The 16535-nt window shown below is 35.8% G+C and overlaps 1 protein-coding gene across 1 annotated transcript in view; it reads right to left on the bottom strand.

Moving 5' to 3' along the window:
- The window catches only part of slc8a1b (solute carrier family 8 member 1b), a 158969-nt gene that overhangs the window by 39978 nt on the left and 102456 nt on the right, over nucleotides 1–16535 (bottom strand). Inside the window, 1 exon segment of the mRNA XM_028468094.1 lies at nucleotides 9741–9859. Within this exon segment, the coding sequence (XP_028323895.1) occupies nucleotides 9741–9859 (119 nt within the window).

Raw genomic sequence — 16535 nt, 5'->3', positions numbered from 1 at the left:
CAGTTTGCGGTTACGTCATCCACCTGAGTCAGGACGTCATCAATCATGACGGCAAAATGGCGTTGATATGTACCAAAGCCTTTGTCATACAAAATGTATTTCAATATAATACACATTACAGAAATACAGTAATTGATACCTTACTTACACTTGAAAATGCTTTCTTTTTTTTGCCATTTTTGCTGCCAACAGGATTTATTGTAAAAGTTTGTCCGCCATCGATTTTGTTTTTTAATTGGAAAGTCCCATGACAAAAGGACTTATGGGTAATTCCTTCATCATCAAGTCTACTTGCATGCACGCTTCGCAAGAGCGCACTCAAGGACACTCCGTAAAATTGGGACACCCTACGCACTCGCACTCCTCAGCGAGAGCGCGCAACGGTGGGGCACAAGTGTGGGTGTTGGGACGCAGCCTACTGTAACTCTTAAAAACTCAAACATATTTGGGCGGACATCTGCGGAGTCCTCTCGGAGTCCGCCACGCCAATTAAGTGCAAAACTTAGATTTTATGACCGCATGGACTTGTCCGCGGATGTACGCCTGAGTATGTTTGAGCCTTTGGCTACAGTTACTGAGCTTGAGATTCACTCATCTGGATTAAAAGCGAGTGTTTGAAAGAATGAAGTGATGAATCTTATGATTTCAGAGTTGGCCACGTGGTATCGGTGCATTCCTGGCACCAGTGCCTCAGTGGAGAGAACGTTCTCTACCATAGGAGACACAGTAACTGTACAACGGAGCATGTTGACCAGCTCCTTTTCTCACACAACCCTGAGACTGAAGACAGCAATGGTGATGATTAACGCCACTTATTCATTGTGTTCTTTTATCCATCAAACCTTTCATTTAAAACCCCAAATTCCACAAGTGTTACTATGAGAGCTGATGTTGTAGGTGAAATGTTTAGTTTCTTGTGGGATTGTTGCAGCTCATTGAGGATTTTGTTTGGAAGTCTTTAGTTTTACTGAATAAGAGCTTTTGTGTTGGATCACATTGATTTATATTTTTCTTTTGTAACATGATTACTGTTGTATTTGGTGATTTAACATAAATAGAAGATAATGGAGATACATTTGTTTGGCTACTTTAATGAATTGATACCAACACATACTGTATACCGTGTTTTAAAGTATGAAGTATTCTTAAATTGTTACACATATATTAAATATGTCCTCTGCATTTTAAGCCATCCCTTGGGAGCAGTTGGCAGCCATTTTGCGGCGCCTGGGGAGCAGTTTGGGGTTAAGGGACTTGCTCAACATGCCACAGTGATGGCCCTGGTGAGGTTCGAACCGGCAACCCTCTGATTATAAGCCCACAATGTGAGGGAAAAAAAGATACATTAAAAATCATAAAAATGGTTGAATAATCCAATCATAGCACCCTGAATTGTAATCGTGAGGTTCCTTAGATCAGGGGTTCTCAATCTTGGGGTCAGAACCCCATTTGGGGTGGCGAGACACTTGGAGGGGGTTATTTTCTAATTTGAGCCCATTTTTCGCTTTTTTTTTTATTAACCCTTTTTCATCACTTTTTCTTACCATATTTTTGCTCCTTTTAATGCATATTTGCTACATTACTCCCACTTCTGCCACTTCGCCATCAAATTCCAATGTCTATTCTGCACATCATTCAGTACTTATAAACCCTTTCCACCACTTTCACCACCTAACGTCTCATATGTTGACCTATTATTGTCATGTTTAACCTCTTCACCATATTTCGTCCTTATTTTTGCCAATTTCACCACAGTCCCGATTTGTCATGCCCATTATTTGCCAGTTTAAACTAATTATTCTAATATTGAGACTTTGAACCTTTTTCACCACCTTTTTTTTTTGTCAGTTTTTAGACACAAATTTGCAACTTTAAAACTCTATTTCACCACCATTTTTGGTCACTTTTAACCCATTTTATTTCTGATTAAAACAAGAATTTACAAGATGACTTCATGCTATGGAGCAGATAATACTGAACTTCCTGGATAACAGTGGATATTATTCAGATAAATAAATAAATGTGGTTATCACAGATTCATAGAACAATGGAACATCATCTTGCTGACTTTATGGATGGACCCTAAAAATGTCTCCCCTTTATTCCCCCTTATAGATGACCCTGTCTCCACATGCCTGTTCTTTAATGTCCATGTCTGTGTTCAGCTACAGTGGGCGTCGCTGGTATTTGGAACCCTTATTTTGGGGGTTGTGGACTGAAATGTTTGAGAACCACCGCCTAAATATTAATTTTCATGGTAAAAAAATAAGTGAAGGAAAATACACAGACTCTGTTGAGTTTGCAGAAGGAGGAGCTTAAGAGATATTTATATAACCACTAATGGAACAACATTTATAATTACTTTTCTAGCAAACAGAGTAACAACATAATTTGCTCCCTACAATTCTCTCTCCATACAAAATGAGGGTTAATTACACAAAACAGCATATTTTTCACATCACAGACACAATTTAGCTTATTTTTGTCGTTGGGTGTTTTAAAGCCATTATTGGCAGAGTTAAGGAAGCGTTTGTTGAAATTTCATTATAATGTATTTCTGTTGGTTTGTATAATTAAGCAATGCAAACAAACCCATAAGAGTCTGACTGATTAACACATTATCGTGTCTCTAATTATGATGTCGTGTTTTCATGCATGTGTCACAATGTTTACACTCTGGTCCTAATGATTGTGATTACGAGTACACAATTATTTACACATGCAGGTGTGCATCACTTCATAAAGAAATCTGCAACGCGTCGAAGCTTTTTATGATAAATTTGTTAAATATTTGGGCTGCAACCAGGGTTTGGGTCAAATATATTTTTCAATTACATCTACTTTTTCAATTATCCATGTTCAATTACAATTATGACGACCAGCAATTAATCAGCATAGCTTTAAGAGAACAAACGGGAAAACTTGATGTGAAACATGTTTTAATAATTGTTAACTACAGTACGTAGGCCTATGTGTAATTACATTGTAAATTGTAAAGTTTTTATACAATTTCCATGCCAATTACATTTACAAAGTCAATTATCTGAACTCAATTACAATTAAAATACGATCATTACAGCAACATATTTTTTCAATCACGTTTAGAATTATAATTATTAATTATTGTAATTAATTACCAATTACAGAATAGCAATTATAATTGACCCCAACCATGTCATCCAGATTGTTTCTCTCTCATCCATGAAAATATTGGTAAAATGATCCTGAACAGAACTGACAGGTCGCGGGAAAAGTTGATTTGAAACTTATTTTAATAAAATTGTAATCGTAATTTAAGTTTTTTTTTAGTAGAATTTCCATGCCAATTATAATTACAAAGTCAATTATGTGAACTAATTTACAATTAAACTAGGATTATAACAGCAAAATAAAATGTCCATATATTTATGTTATAATTGTAATTATTATTCAAATTGACTCCAAACGTGGCTGTAACTCTGATCCAGATGTGCTAACAATATGGACTGATGGGCTTATTTTTTCACACACACACACACACGCACGCACGCACACACACACACACACACACACACACACACACACACACACACACACACACACACACACACACACACACACACACACACACACACACACACACACACACACACACACACACACACACACACACACACACACACACACACACACACACACACACACACACACACACACACGCACACAAGAAACAATTGTGTTAAAACAAGCAGAGGCGCAATGTGGATTACACGTTAAAAAACATGCACAAATGCACATTGACACACAAGTACACACTAATGTAATGGGCTGAGGATATAAAGCAGGCCTCATTTAGCACAGAGAACCAGCACAGATCAGTTCATAAAACGCACTCATTAAACACACAATAGCCACTACGTGTGTGTGCGTGCGTATATGTGTGTGTGTGTGTGTGTGTGCGTATCCCCGGGGTGTGTTGTTTGATCTCCTGACTGTGATAATGTGATATCCAGCCTTTTGTCTTTGATCCCTCCATCATTATAAATAAGGCTGATTCCTACCTGGTAAACACACACTGTCATTAACACGCTGATGGCATCAGTGTGTGTGTGCGTGTGTGTGTGTGTGTGTGTCATAAAGACAGAGATGAACCTACTTTTAATGACTAGATGAGCTTTATTGAACCTATGAACATTTACCTCCTTAAATATGGCAGCTTTTAATACAGATGGATCTAATAAAATAATTCATCATATTATCACATTAATAAGTGACGACGCAAAAATGCGTTAAAATTGTTTTTTATTCTCCTTATTTTGGAACCACGTACATGAATTCCTAATTAAGCACCGTTTTATACTATATGTCTGTCTAAAATATAAAATAAATGACGATGGATGATCATAATTTAGGTTTTAAGGCAACTGAAAACTATTGTTTTTATAATATTAATCACCATAAGTAACAAATTTTCTCTGACATTTCTAGAATAATCCCTTCAGGGGCAGAACAGGTGGTGTGATTAATGTTAAAATTGTGAATTACATATTTTTTTAAATAATTAAATGTAATACCAAAATTCTAATTTTTTTGCAGTACATGATAAAGTTCTACATCATTTTTTATTACGATGCATGAATCGTGCTGGGATTGAACAAAATAATGTGTCTCTGTTTTTCATGCAGATCATGACCTCGTTCTAGACTTTATCTACTTAGCCATGTTAACTGAATCCAACCTGTGACATTATCCATGATACGTACAATTAAATAAAATCAAGATGTATAACCAGGTGTCCTCCTTGGTGGCGCCAAGCCTCTAAAGCAGAGGGGCCCAAATTATGTTCATTGAAGGGCCAAAAATGTATCGCGGTGGAGGGCCGCGGGACAAAACTTTAAAAAATGAATGTTACACCAACAATAACATCACTGTGCAAAATAAAAACACTTTTCTTTATTGTGTTTCATGGCATAAAATGACATTAGTTGTCATTTAGATCAGAGATTTGCAAACAATTCAGCCCACGACCCGCAAAATAAGGGTGACAGAGACTGCGGACCCCCACTATCCCAGGTGGTGACTGTTTGAGGTAATAAATGTACGTTTTCTTATGTTTTCAAACACAGGCTTGACAGCAGCAGCACAGAGAACAACAGCATGACATGTTATCAGAACAATTAGTCAAGGTTAGGTTTAATATCCACAATTTTGAGACTCAGAGATCATCCTCCCTGTTAAGACGTGATCAGTATTTATTTTTACTAAGTGTCTATTCATACGTTTGCCGTACGGTACAGTATTGGTACGAATACTGAAGTACAAATACGTAGTGTTTTAGGGTTAGGATTAGGTTATAACCCAATATCGCAACAATTTTTAGGGTTAGGTTAAGGTTTAGTCTTAGTCACGTGACCTAAACTGGTCAAATAGGGACGCTGTGTACAAATAGAATGTTGGTATACTGATTAGGGTTAGGGTTAGGGTTAGGAAGAGGATTAGGGACAATTTTTGATGGAGAAAATCAGTCAAAATCAAGAATTATTATTATTTTTAATATATATGTCAGTGCTGAGGAAGTCTATTCACACAGATAAGTAGAGCCAAACAACCTTTTTTTTTTTAGAATTTAACCAATCAAATTTAGTTTTTCAAAAATAGCTTTTGAAAACACACACATACAATGTTTTTTTTAAAACAAATCTATATATTTTCCTGCGCAATATGCGTTTCACAGCATGCCTGCCAAAAAAAAAAGTTTCTTTCAAAATAAAAGACAAGTCCAACATGAGAAACATTAAGTATTTATTTGTTTTTGACTAGCTGTCCGCGACCCACCCAGTACAGGTCCGCGACCCACTTTTGGGTCCCGACCCACCAGTTGAGAATCTCTGACGTAAAGTATATAAATAAATGTGCTTTGCCTTGCCAACATCTCCATGCTGTCTTGATGCAATATGTGTATTTTTTTTTATTTTTGTCTAAATAACTGGATTTTTGACAGCTGTTTGAAATTTGCATTTGTTGCCTAAAATTGCCTGGCTCCAACCATTACTGCGCAGCATCTAGAATCTTCTTCTCCTTGACATTGTTTCTGCTTGTGTTATAAATAAAAAAAAAAATAGTTTTTCAACATTTATTATTATTTACATTTTTTTGTTTTGTTTTTATCCATTTAAAAAAAAATGAATCACTTTGCTTTCTGTTATAATATAAATGCAGATTTATCTACCACACGTCTTTCAAGCCCTTTATAATCATCTGCAAAAAAACAAAAAAAAAATCTGCTTTTGACTGTAAACAAAAACAATGTGATGCTGATTTGATTATTGTTTTGTGAAATGGAGTTTTAATTAGAATAATGGAACTTGATTAAATTGCCTGAGATCACACAGTCAGTAGCATTACCTCTACTGTAGATGTATTTCCTCTGATGAAAATTCACAACCCTTTTCACTGTCGCTGTGACATTTTCAAACACTGACAAAGGTCAGAACTCCAAGTGTGTGAACGTCTCCACTGACATGAAGCAGATGAAAAGGAAAGGAGGAAAAAGGAAAGGACAGGTGTAACTTTCACCAACTTTCAAGTGAATTTCCTCCTTTGATGAGCGGGGGAAGAGGAAGTCGGAAAAAATAGGAATACACAATCAAAACTGAGCAGGAAAAGAAGAGCTCCAGTGGATCCCAAATCAAAAGGCCAGTTCAAAACCAGCACATCAATATTTAAATGTTTGGTTTAAACTGTATTTACATTTTAGTTTTTCCCACGACTGCTATTAAAAAATGTGTCTACAGGAGGTTTGCATGGAAACGACTAAAATACAGATGATTTATTCTAGTTTATTCTACATCTTCTTGGAATTTTTGAAGTATTTGCAAGAAGTGATGCAATGGTTTAACATTCCAAAGTGGAAAACCAAACCAGTGTTTATGTTTGGTCTGATAGATCAGACCAAACATAAACCAGCTCTCACTGGAGCCCATCCATGCCAGAAAATAATTCTATTAAACTAACATTATATCATTAAGTAAAAGGATTAGGGACAATTTTGATGGAGAAAATAAATCAAAATCAAAAATAAAGTCGAAAAGTCGAAGATAAAGTGGAAATTTCCGAGAATAAAGTTAGAATATAATTTTTGAGATGAAAGTCAAAATATGTCATAATAAGTGAATTGGTCCAAGTCAGCTTCCGTAGATTTGACTTTTATCACGATATTGTGTTTTTAGTTCATTTTTAAAATTTTGACTTTAATCTTGTTTTTTAACTTTAACCTCAACTTTATATTTCAAATTTATTCTAAAAATTTCAACTTTAATCTCAACATTTCAGCTTTATTCTTGACATTTTAACTTTATTCTGGATTTGTCGATTTGCTTAAAATTATTTTCTCCATATTTCATTTTTATCCTCGAAATTTTAACTTTATTCTCAAAATTTTACCTTTATTCTCAACATTTCGACTTTATTCTTGATTTGCTTAAAATTATTTTCTCCATCTCGACATTATTTATTCTAAAAATTTCAACTTTAATCTCGACATTTCGACTTTATTCTCAATTTGCTTAAAAGTCGGCCCTAATTCACGACTGTATATCATGTTATTTAAAACCATGTGAGATTAATTTTCAACCAAAATAAATTCAGATTTTTTTACCCCCACGTTGTAATTGTTTTAATCATGCATTGTCCTTCCATTCTTTTGTTATTTTGCTAAACTGTTTCCTGGTTTAAAGCACACTTCCATCAAAGTTTTGCATTATAAAACATTTTTTTAAGAAAAAAAGAAAAATTCCGTTGATTTAATCCTACAGAGAAAAACAAAATGTTCCGTCCAACAATGATTGTGTTTTTCTAACGCGATATGAGCCATTTTTTTTTTTTTTTTTTTTTTTTGCCGCCCACAGTTTGTTTTACATTATCTATCTGGGAACTGCTCCATCATCTCCGTGTTCTGCTACACCTACTTCTGTCATAAATCCAGTGCTATCTCACTGAATATCAACAGCCTGCAAAGAAATGCTGTATTGTATCAAAATGTGACACTTTTTGTTTTTCCTCTCCAACAAAGAATGAATATTTTACGACAGCGTATTATAGGGCCACATTAAAATAAAATTAAAAATCTGGGTACGACGAGATTTAAAGTTGTCTTCTTTTCAGAATAAAGCTGTAATTTTATGAGAATAAAGTCATAATATTTCAAGATTAAAGTCGTAATATTTTGAGAATAAAATTGAAATACAAACAGGATCTTGTCTGTGTTGCGTTATGAAGAATGTGGAGCATTTAGTGAGATTATTATTATTTCACTTTAGGATTCACAAATAATTAAATATTGAGCCTTTTGCAGACGTTTGCGTTTTGTTCTGACAAGCAAGTAGCCGCTTTTATTGTGGAGGAGGAAGTGGCTGAAAGTGGTCGACTACTGGTGTTAGTTGTGTTCACTTCAATTCTGAGTTTTTAAAGATACGGCTTTATTCTCATAAAATTACGACTGTTTTAAAAATATTACAACTTTAATTTCAAAATATTACAACTTTAATCTAATGAAATTAGGATTTATTCTCATATAATTAGAACTTTATTATCAGAAAATTCCGATTATTTTTTAATCTAAAAATATTACGACTTTAATCTCATCAAATTACAACTTTATTTTCATAAAATTACGACTCTATTTTCAAAATATTACGACTTTAATCTAATAAAATTAGGACTTTACTCTCATAAAACTAGAACTTTATTCTCATAAAATTATGAATTTATTCTTATAAAACTACACATTTATTCTCATAAAATTAGGACTTTACTCTCATAAAACTAGAACTTTATTCTCATAAAATTATGAATTTATTTTTATAAAACTACAAATTTATTCTCATAAAATTAGGACTTTACTCTCATAAAATTACAACTATTTCAAAAATATTACAACTTTATTCTCAAAATAATCAGACTTTAATCTCATAAAATTAGGACTTTATTCTCATAATATTATTACATTATTTTCAACATATTATAACTTTAATATAAAAATATTTCAACTTTCATCTGATAAAATTAGGACTTTATTCTCATAAAATTAGGACTTTACTCTCATAAAGTTACGACTATTTCAAAAATATTACAACTTTAATCTAATAAAATGAGGACTTTATTCTCATAATATGACTTTAATCTTGTAGTGCTCAGATTTCCTTTTATTTAAATGTGGCTCTAATACACCATTGGAATATTTAATTTTTTCAAACAAAAAATAAATAAATAAAATGGAGAAATGTCCCATGTATGAGATTGGCCAGTTGATTTGGGATCTTTTATGATCTGGTAGTTGTGCATCCATTTCTGAGTGCTGATTGGCTGATTGTGCGTTCTGAGTGCTGATTGGCTGTCACACCTGTCCGATCCTTCCCGCTGCGCGTCCATTGTGGAGTTTCAAGCAGAACGTAGAAGGAGGATTGCTTATTGTATTCCTCCCGGTCTAAGATCCTAATGGTTATGGTTTTCCTGTATCGGACAACACAACATATACACACACAAACACACACACATGAAGGGAGGTGGTGAATGCAGGTGATACACAAAAACATGAGGCAAGTAGGCATGTACAAATTAAAAATCACACACACACACACACACACACACACAGCAGAGCAGAGGGGTGGATGGTGTGGGTGGGATGAGGTGACCGCTGCATGTTGGCAAACATGGCAACATTGGGGAAGGGATGTGGGGGGGGCGGAGTCTCGAAGTCTCACCATCATCTGGAACTTTGTTCTCATTGTTCTCGATCAGGCGAGGTTCTCCGATCTCAATGTAGAAGGTTTTGTTCTTCTCGTATTCTTCGTCGTCAATAATTTTCACCTTGATCACTTTACTGAGGCACGGGAGGGAAGGGAAGCAGGGAAGGGGAGTTAGGGAGGGGGTAGAAGGAAGAAAAGGAGGAAAAAAAGAAAAAGAGAAGTGAGGAAAAGACAGACTGGAAACTGAAAAACCACGAAGAAAGAGAAGGTGTCTAATGATCTGTAGTTACCAGAGGTGTAAGGATACACTAGTCAACCAATGACTACATATGAACAAAATACAGATTCACAGAATTATTTTTTAAACTAATATACTTTCTTCTTTTTACCTTCTTACAAACCGTTTCCACTGTTTGAACTCATAAACCAAATTAAACTGTACATTTCTTCACTTAACACCATGCAATGTTTAACAAAAATATATATTTTTTCAAATACAATATTTTTTCAATTTAAAATAAAACTATAAGAAAAGTGTACTTATGTTCCTGGCTTGGATTTGACATTATTTTATACATAAAGGCTGACATTAAGCTGTCATTATTATGATATGACACCTGTCATCGTTAGCATGAAAAAGGTGTCATGACGGCTGTCATTAAGTGTCGTTCGTTAACCTTCATTACCCTAACCCGAATAGATCCGCCTCCACCTAACCCAAACAATGCTAACATAGCTCCAAAGGTGTCATAAATTAGCAAAAGGTGTCATAAATTAGAGAACAACACTTAATGACAGCTAATGACAGATATTGATATATATATATATATCAAAATTCTTAAGTTGTGTGCGTCCCGTGTGACTGTTCGGGCTTAATTTTGATCGTTGTACCAGGGGCTCAGGCTTGGTTTCGATGTTGTGCGGTAAATTAGGTGATGTGTTTGGATTAGCGTGAGAAAGGATGACGCATAATGGATGCTGACTCGCCTCGGATCATCTTTCATGCGCACGGACGTGAATAGTGTCTGGTTGAAACTGATTCGGGCTTAAAGAGAAATCGGTTTCATGAAATAGTTTTCTGATGCTTTGATTCGAACACATTACTGTTAGTTTTCAGTGAAATGGGCCCTAACTTTTGAGACTTTAGGTTGGTTCTTCTTCTGTTGCGCAATTCTTCTTCACAATGTAAATAGCGCAGCAACACTGCACCCAGCAGTTCATGTTATGGTACTGCAGGAAAAATGAAGCAGCTGGATTTTATTATGAATTTACAACATTAAACAATACGTCAACGCACATTTTAGCAGTCAACATTATCAATTATGTTAATAATAATTTTTGCATTATTGTATATGTTACACACATTGTGGTTGGCGCCAATCTCGAGACGATCTATAAATATATATATTTAATCCTAGTTTTTCTCACAGCACCCCCTATTGTTTAAGCAGAGTATCGACGCACATACATCGATCTTAATCTGCTCTTATTTGCATCTATTTTTAGCCGATTTAGAACATCTTTACATCTCTAGTCATTTACAAATAGCGTTTTAAAGGTTGCGTTTCCCTTTTAAAGGCAATACGTTTATCTGTTTTCTAGCATCAGCATCTTATCTCCATCATGGGATAAAAAAAAATAGTGATTTCTGCTATGGGGCCGTTTTTTTTTTGCTGCTTCGCTGATGCTATCAGGGCGACTCACATCAGTCTAATCTGATAAACTCCTCACTGTGCCCAGCCACAGGCTCAATCCAATTTCTCTTTGCAGCACATTGATATCAGGCACGTTTAGAAAGACACAAACCAGCCTATTACAATCTAACCCAATCAGGGCAGTTAGTACACCAGTTCATTGGCTCCCTCAGTCGCTCACATTAGCATCCAACCACAAGTTGTGATAAGAACTTGTTGAACGGCCTCTTAAAGGTGCAGTCTGCAACTCTTATAAAAGTGACTTTTTTGTCATATTTGCTAAAGCTGTCACTATGTAAGGACAGCTTTACATCAAACTAGTAGTTTGTATGAAAAAAACTCATTGAGCCCCGCCCCCTGCTGCTCCTGCAGCCTTTGGCAGATTGCCAGAACGCACCACGACCGAGCAAAAAGAACCAATCAGAGCCAGGATTGTGTTTGATGGGCTGTCTGACAGCTGTTACTAATAGGCCCCGCCCCATTCCCGGGGCTGTAGCAGCGTTTTTTTTTTTTTTTTTTTTTTACAGTGTATGGTCTGGAGGAGTAGAAGATGGAATTGGTGACTTTTCTGCCTAAAAAGTAATTACTGCTGCTGGATTTACATTATGTTTGATTTGTAATTGTTACACTAGAACTCTGTGGTGCATGTGTTGTTCATGTGCGCGCAGCGGCCTCTGTGTGGGCTGCTGTAAGTGACACTGTGTTGTTGCTGCTGAGGTGTGTGCACATAGAGAGAGAGAATCGCTGCAGTGATATGCTTTTAACAGAGCATGTTATATTACTGTGATGTTGCTGTTGGGCTAACGTTAGCTTGTTAGCTCCTCTGAGGGAGGGACTTTGGAAAGTTTGGAGGCAGGGCAAGAGAGCAGCGAGGAGGGAGGGGGAGAGAGCGATCTGAGAGTTGCGGACTGCACCTTTAACTTATTATGATTATTTGACGTCGTGGTATCTATGTTGATTGAACTTATTCAGTTTCGACGCAGTTCTTCTAAGCTAAAAATCTGCGTTGATGCGTTAAAGGCATTAGCATTATCTCACTGTTAATGGAAAGTGGTGCATAATCAGGATACAAAGTGATTTTAAACACTGAAGTTTGGAGAATTCTGTGTTAAACTGATAAAGTAATTCTGTGCATATACAGCAGCAGTAGACTAGGGTCAATTAATTACATTTATAAATGACAATTACGTCTTCAATTATTCATGTTCAATTACAACTTATATAATAGTTTTTCTGATGCAATGTTTTTTTTTTTAATTTATGTTTCATAGTATTTTTTTTTAGGAAAATGTGCATGGAATGTCCTGATGGAATGACCCTATAACAGTGTTTTTCAACCTTAGGGTCAGGACCCCATGTTGGGTCCCCTGGAGTCTAAATAATGTTGCCTGAGATGTCTAGTATGATAACTGATACAAAAATGAATTACTGATTAAAAAAAGGCATTTTTGAAATGTTTAATTATTGTTTTTCAAATTAAAACAATTTTAAACAACTGTATTCTATACTTTGACTTTATCAAATAGAAATCTAGTTATTATTATTCATAATAATTATTATAATAATAAAATATATTTATATATAGTATGACAAACATGAACTAATTCTAAAAAAATAATAATAATTTAAGGTCACCAGAAATTCTCAATATCAAAAAGGGGTCACGACCAAAAAAGTTTGGAAACCACTGCCCTATAAACTACACACACGCACACACACACACACACACACACATAAAAACCTGCTAATTGTCTAATAATATACAGGAACAACCATGGGTTAATCTACTACTGAGCAGCGCACAGCGTAAAGTTAATCCTTATACAAACACCAGCCACGCGTACGATTGTCATCAGCAGTGAAGTCATTACAGTGGAGGGAGTTAGTCCATTTATCAGTGGCCCCATACGAGCAGATGGAGAACAGTTGGCATGAAGAAGCTCAGAGCAACAGGCTGTAGGGTGAACCAAAGCCCCTGCCTTAGGGGAGAGGGGGGAAGCTCTTGGGCAAGGCATTTAACCTCTGACAGAACAGAGATCCTTATGTATGATGATGTAGCACATGAGTCAAACTCAAATCTGGGCCTGAGAGAATCAAATTTGGCCCGCTCGAAAAAGAAAATTACGATAAAAAAACATTAAATATTTTGTAAATTACCAACAAATTTAATTGTACTTATCTCACCCCTCTAAATACAAAAATTCTATTAAAATGTACAAAATGTGCAGTCATTTTTAATCTAAAATTGTTGAAATTGCTCCAAATTCCCACAATCAGGGAAACTGAAGTGAAGATCCTGGAGGGACTGATATACAACAGCAACGAGCAAGACAACAACAAACATACACAGAACGACAGAAAAATACACAAAGCAAAAGCAAGAATGCACAAAAAAAATACAAAGAATTATAACATTGTAGGAAAATACAGTAAAATACAATAAAACTACTACAAAAATGAACATAACAAAAACAGTAATACAAAAAAATATGCCAAATAATGCAAAAAAACTAAAACTAAATTATAACAAATAATACAAAACGACAATAAAATACGCAACATGACAAAAAAATATATTTACAAAATTACAGAAAATTAGAACATAAGTACACAAAAAGACAAGAAAAACACAAAAAATGACTCTGCAAACCCACAGTAAATGACAACACAAATACACAACATGAGTCCAAAAACATACATTAAACAGGAAAAACACACAAAATTACATAAAAACTTTTTGTTGTTTCCTGTGTTAATGCTCAGATTGGTCATTATTCTAAATGCTGTCATGAATGGTGATATAATGTGGCCCTTCAAGCAAACAAACACATTTTTGTGGCCCTCGCTGTGATAGAAGTTGCCCACCTCTGTTCTAAGGGCTCGTTTTAATAAGATGCAAAAACAAAAAACAAAAGTCTCGCTGTGTGTGTGTGTGTGTGTGTGTGTGTGTGTGTGTGACAGAGCCGTGAATCATCTCTGCAACCCTCTACTTTCCCACTGAAGCACAAGAGCGATGATGCTCCTGCAAATGCTGGCAAACGTCCCTGATGAACAACTTACTGGAAAAAAAAAAAACACACACACACACAAACGCACACCTACACACACACACATTCTTGCATATTTCTACAGCCAAAAGGCATACGAACAACTAAAAAGCCCATGAGTTCTAATTTACAGACGTACGAGAACAAAACATTGTATTTAGTATCCTCATCTGAACCTTCAACTCTTAATTATTTAATGCACAAACACACGCGGACACGTTTGACTCCACTTTCTGCCATGACGACCACGCAAACAGTATGCTATCCAGTTGCCATGGTGAAGACATGTTTGGGTAACTAACAGGGGTGGAGACGAATTATTTTCCAGACTAATGTGTGCATGTGTTTGCAGAGAGCATAACTAAGTAGAAATGTGCAGCAAAAGAAACCTTTGAAGTTTACAGTAGTTATTTGATTACTTTGCGGTGACTGCTGTACTGTAGTAACAAGCAGCCATTAACCCTATGGTCTACCACCAAAAACACCAGGGATGCCCTAAACAAATCTATAAAACAGTATCATTTAATATTATGGATGGTCTCTGCATTGAAAAGATAAAGACATAGGCTGTGTTGTAAATGTCATACTAACATATTACTCATACTAAATCTTACGTCATAATTACATTAGTATGTAGTGTGTCCACATTAGATACTATATGGGGACATTTTCTAAGTATGCATGGTGGGCACACTAGTCATATTCAACCGTCCCATGATGCATTGCGAGCGGAATGTAAAATCGTCCTGGGACCGCCTTCAAGCTAAAAATCTAACATCCCCTTTTCAAAACAAAAGCATCTCTTCTTGTCTTCCATTAGTTTTTTAACGCTTTTGTAAATAGGGCTCTTGTTTTGAAGTTAACAGGAAGTTTTGTCAGTAGCACAATGGAGAACAATACCGGAATCTCCCAAATGTCAGAATTTTTGTCAGAAAGTTTTGTGGATCAAATGTTGATATTCTACTTGGTCACTTTCTCACTTAAAATGTTCAAAGGTGGAAAATCAACGTAGATATTTAGCCTCAGTGTGATTCAGGTTTTAGTCGTTGTAGGTTCCAAAAGCATCTTGGGAAGTATACTTCAGTGGGAACAGTCATCATCCTAATCATATCTATACTAGTATATAGTAGACAGTATATACTCATTGAGTTTGTAGTGTATAGTGCAGAGTGTGACATTTAGAACTCAGCTACAGTGTAGGCCTCATAGATCAATAAATGGAAGATGATTTGCTCGAAAAAATGTACAAAAAAGGTTGAAATTGCCATTTGAAAGTTTGCTTTGGTCTCTACTGTAAACATCATCTTATGGACATTGTTGGAAAATCTGAATTATTCTATTAATCCTAGGGGGAAATTGCTTAAAAGTTTGGCACATTCCATTATGGGATGTAGAGTCCAATAAACAAGTGTTGTCCTTCATTCTTACCCAGACAGCATATGGATATGAGCCCATCTTACAATGATCGAGCACTTTTGGCATTCATCTGGCCCAAAAAAATAGATTTGAGCCAAAAATGGCCCACATATGATGCTGCAACTGTGGGATAGTTATCTTGAAACCTATTTGGGCCAATTTTAGCTGAATTATAGCAAGTCAGGCAGCGTCAACTATTCTAAATATGAGCCAAAAGTGGCCCATATATAAGGTACTGTGATTATTTGGTCTGGCCTTGGCTGACATCTGGCATTGTGATGGCTTGGTTGTGGCAAACAGAAGCGGAGTGCCGCGGTGCCATCATCTCATTCTGTATGTGGGCTGGATGAACTTACCAGGTGTGGGCCCACTGGGTCAGACATGGACCAGAAGAATTTGGCTATCTGGGGACTGTGTTTTTTTGTGTTTCGTTGCCAGACATGGAAGACAATGAGTGGCTTGACTCCATTTTTTGTTTTAGTTTGTTCCCGATATTCCGCGTGACATCACCTCCCTCCACGAGACAATCTATTTTGGCTGAATTCGGATCTTTCTGCGTAAGCCCCAAAATAAACACCTGCCAACTTTCAGAAAACACCAGAAATGTGTTGGGAAGTCACTTTGGCAGAGTTTTTGTGGCAAACACAAGGAAT

Source organism: Gouania willdenowi, chromosome 15 (assembly GCF_900634775.1).
Source record: "Gouania willdenowi chromosome 15, fGouWil2.1, whole genome shotgun sequence".
Classification (NCBI taxonomy): domain Eukaryota; kingdom Metazoa; phylum Chordata; class Actinopteri; order Blenniiformes; family Gobiesocidae; genus Gouania; species Gouania willdenowi.
This window is presented reverse-complemented; position numbering and strand designations above follow the sequence as displayed.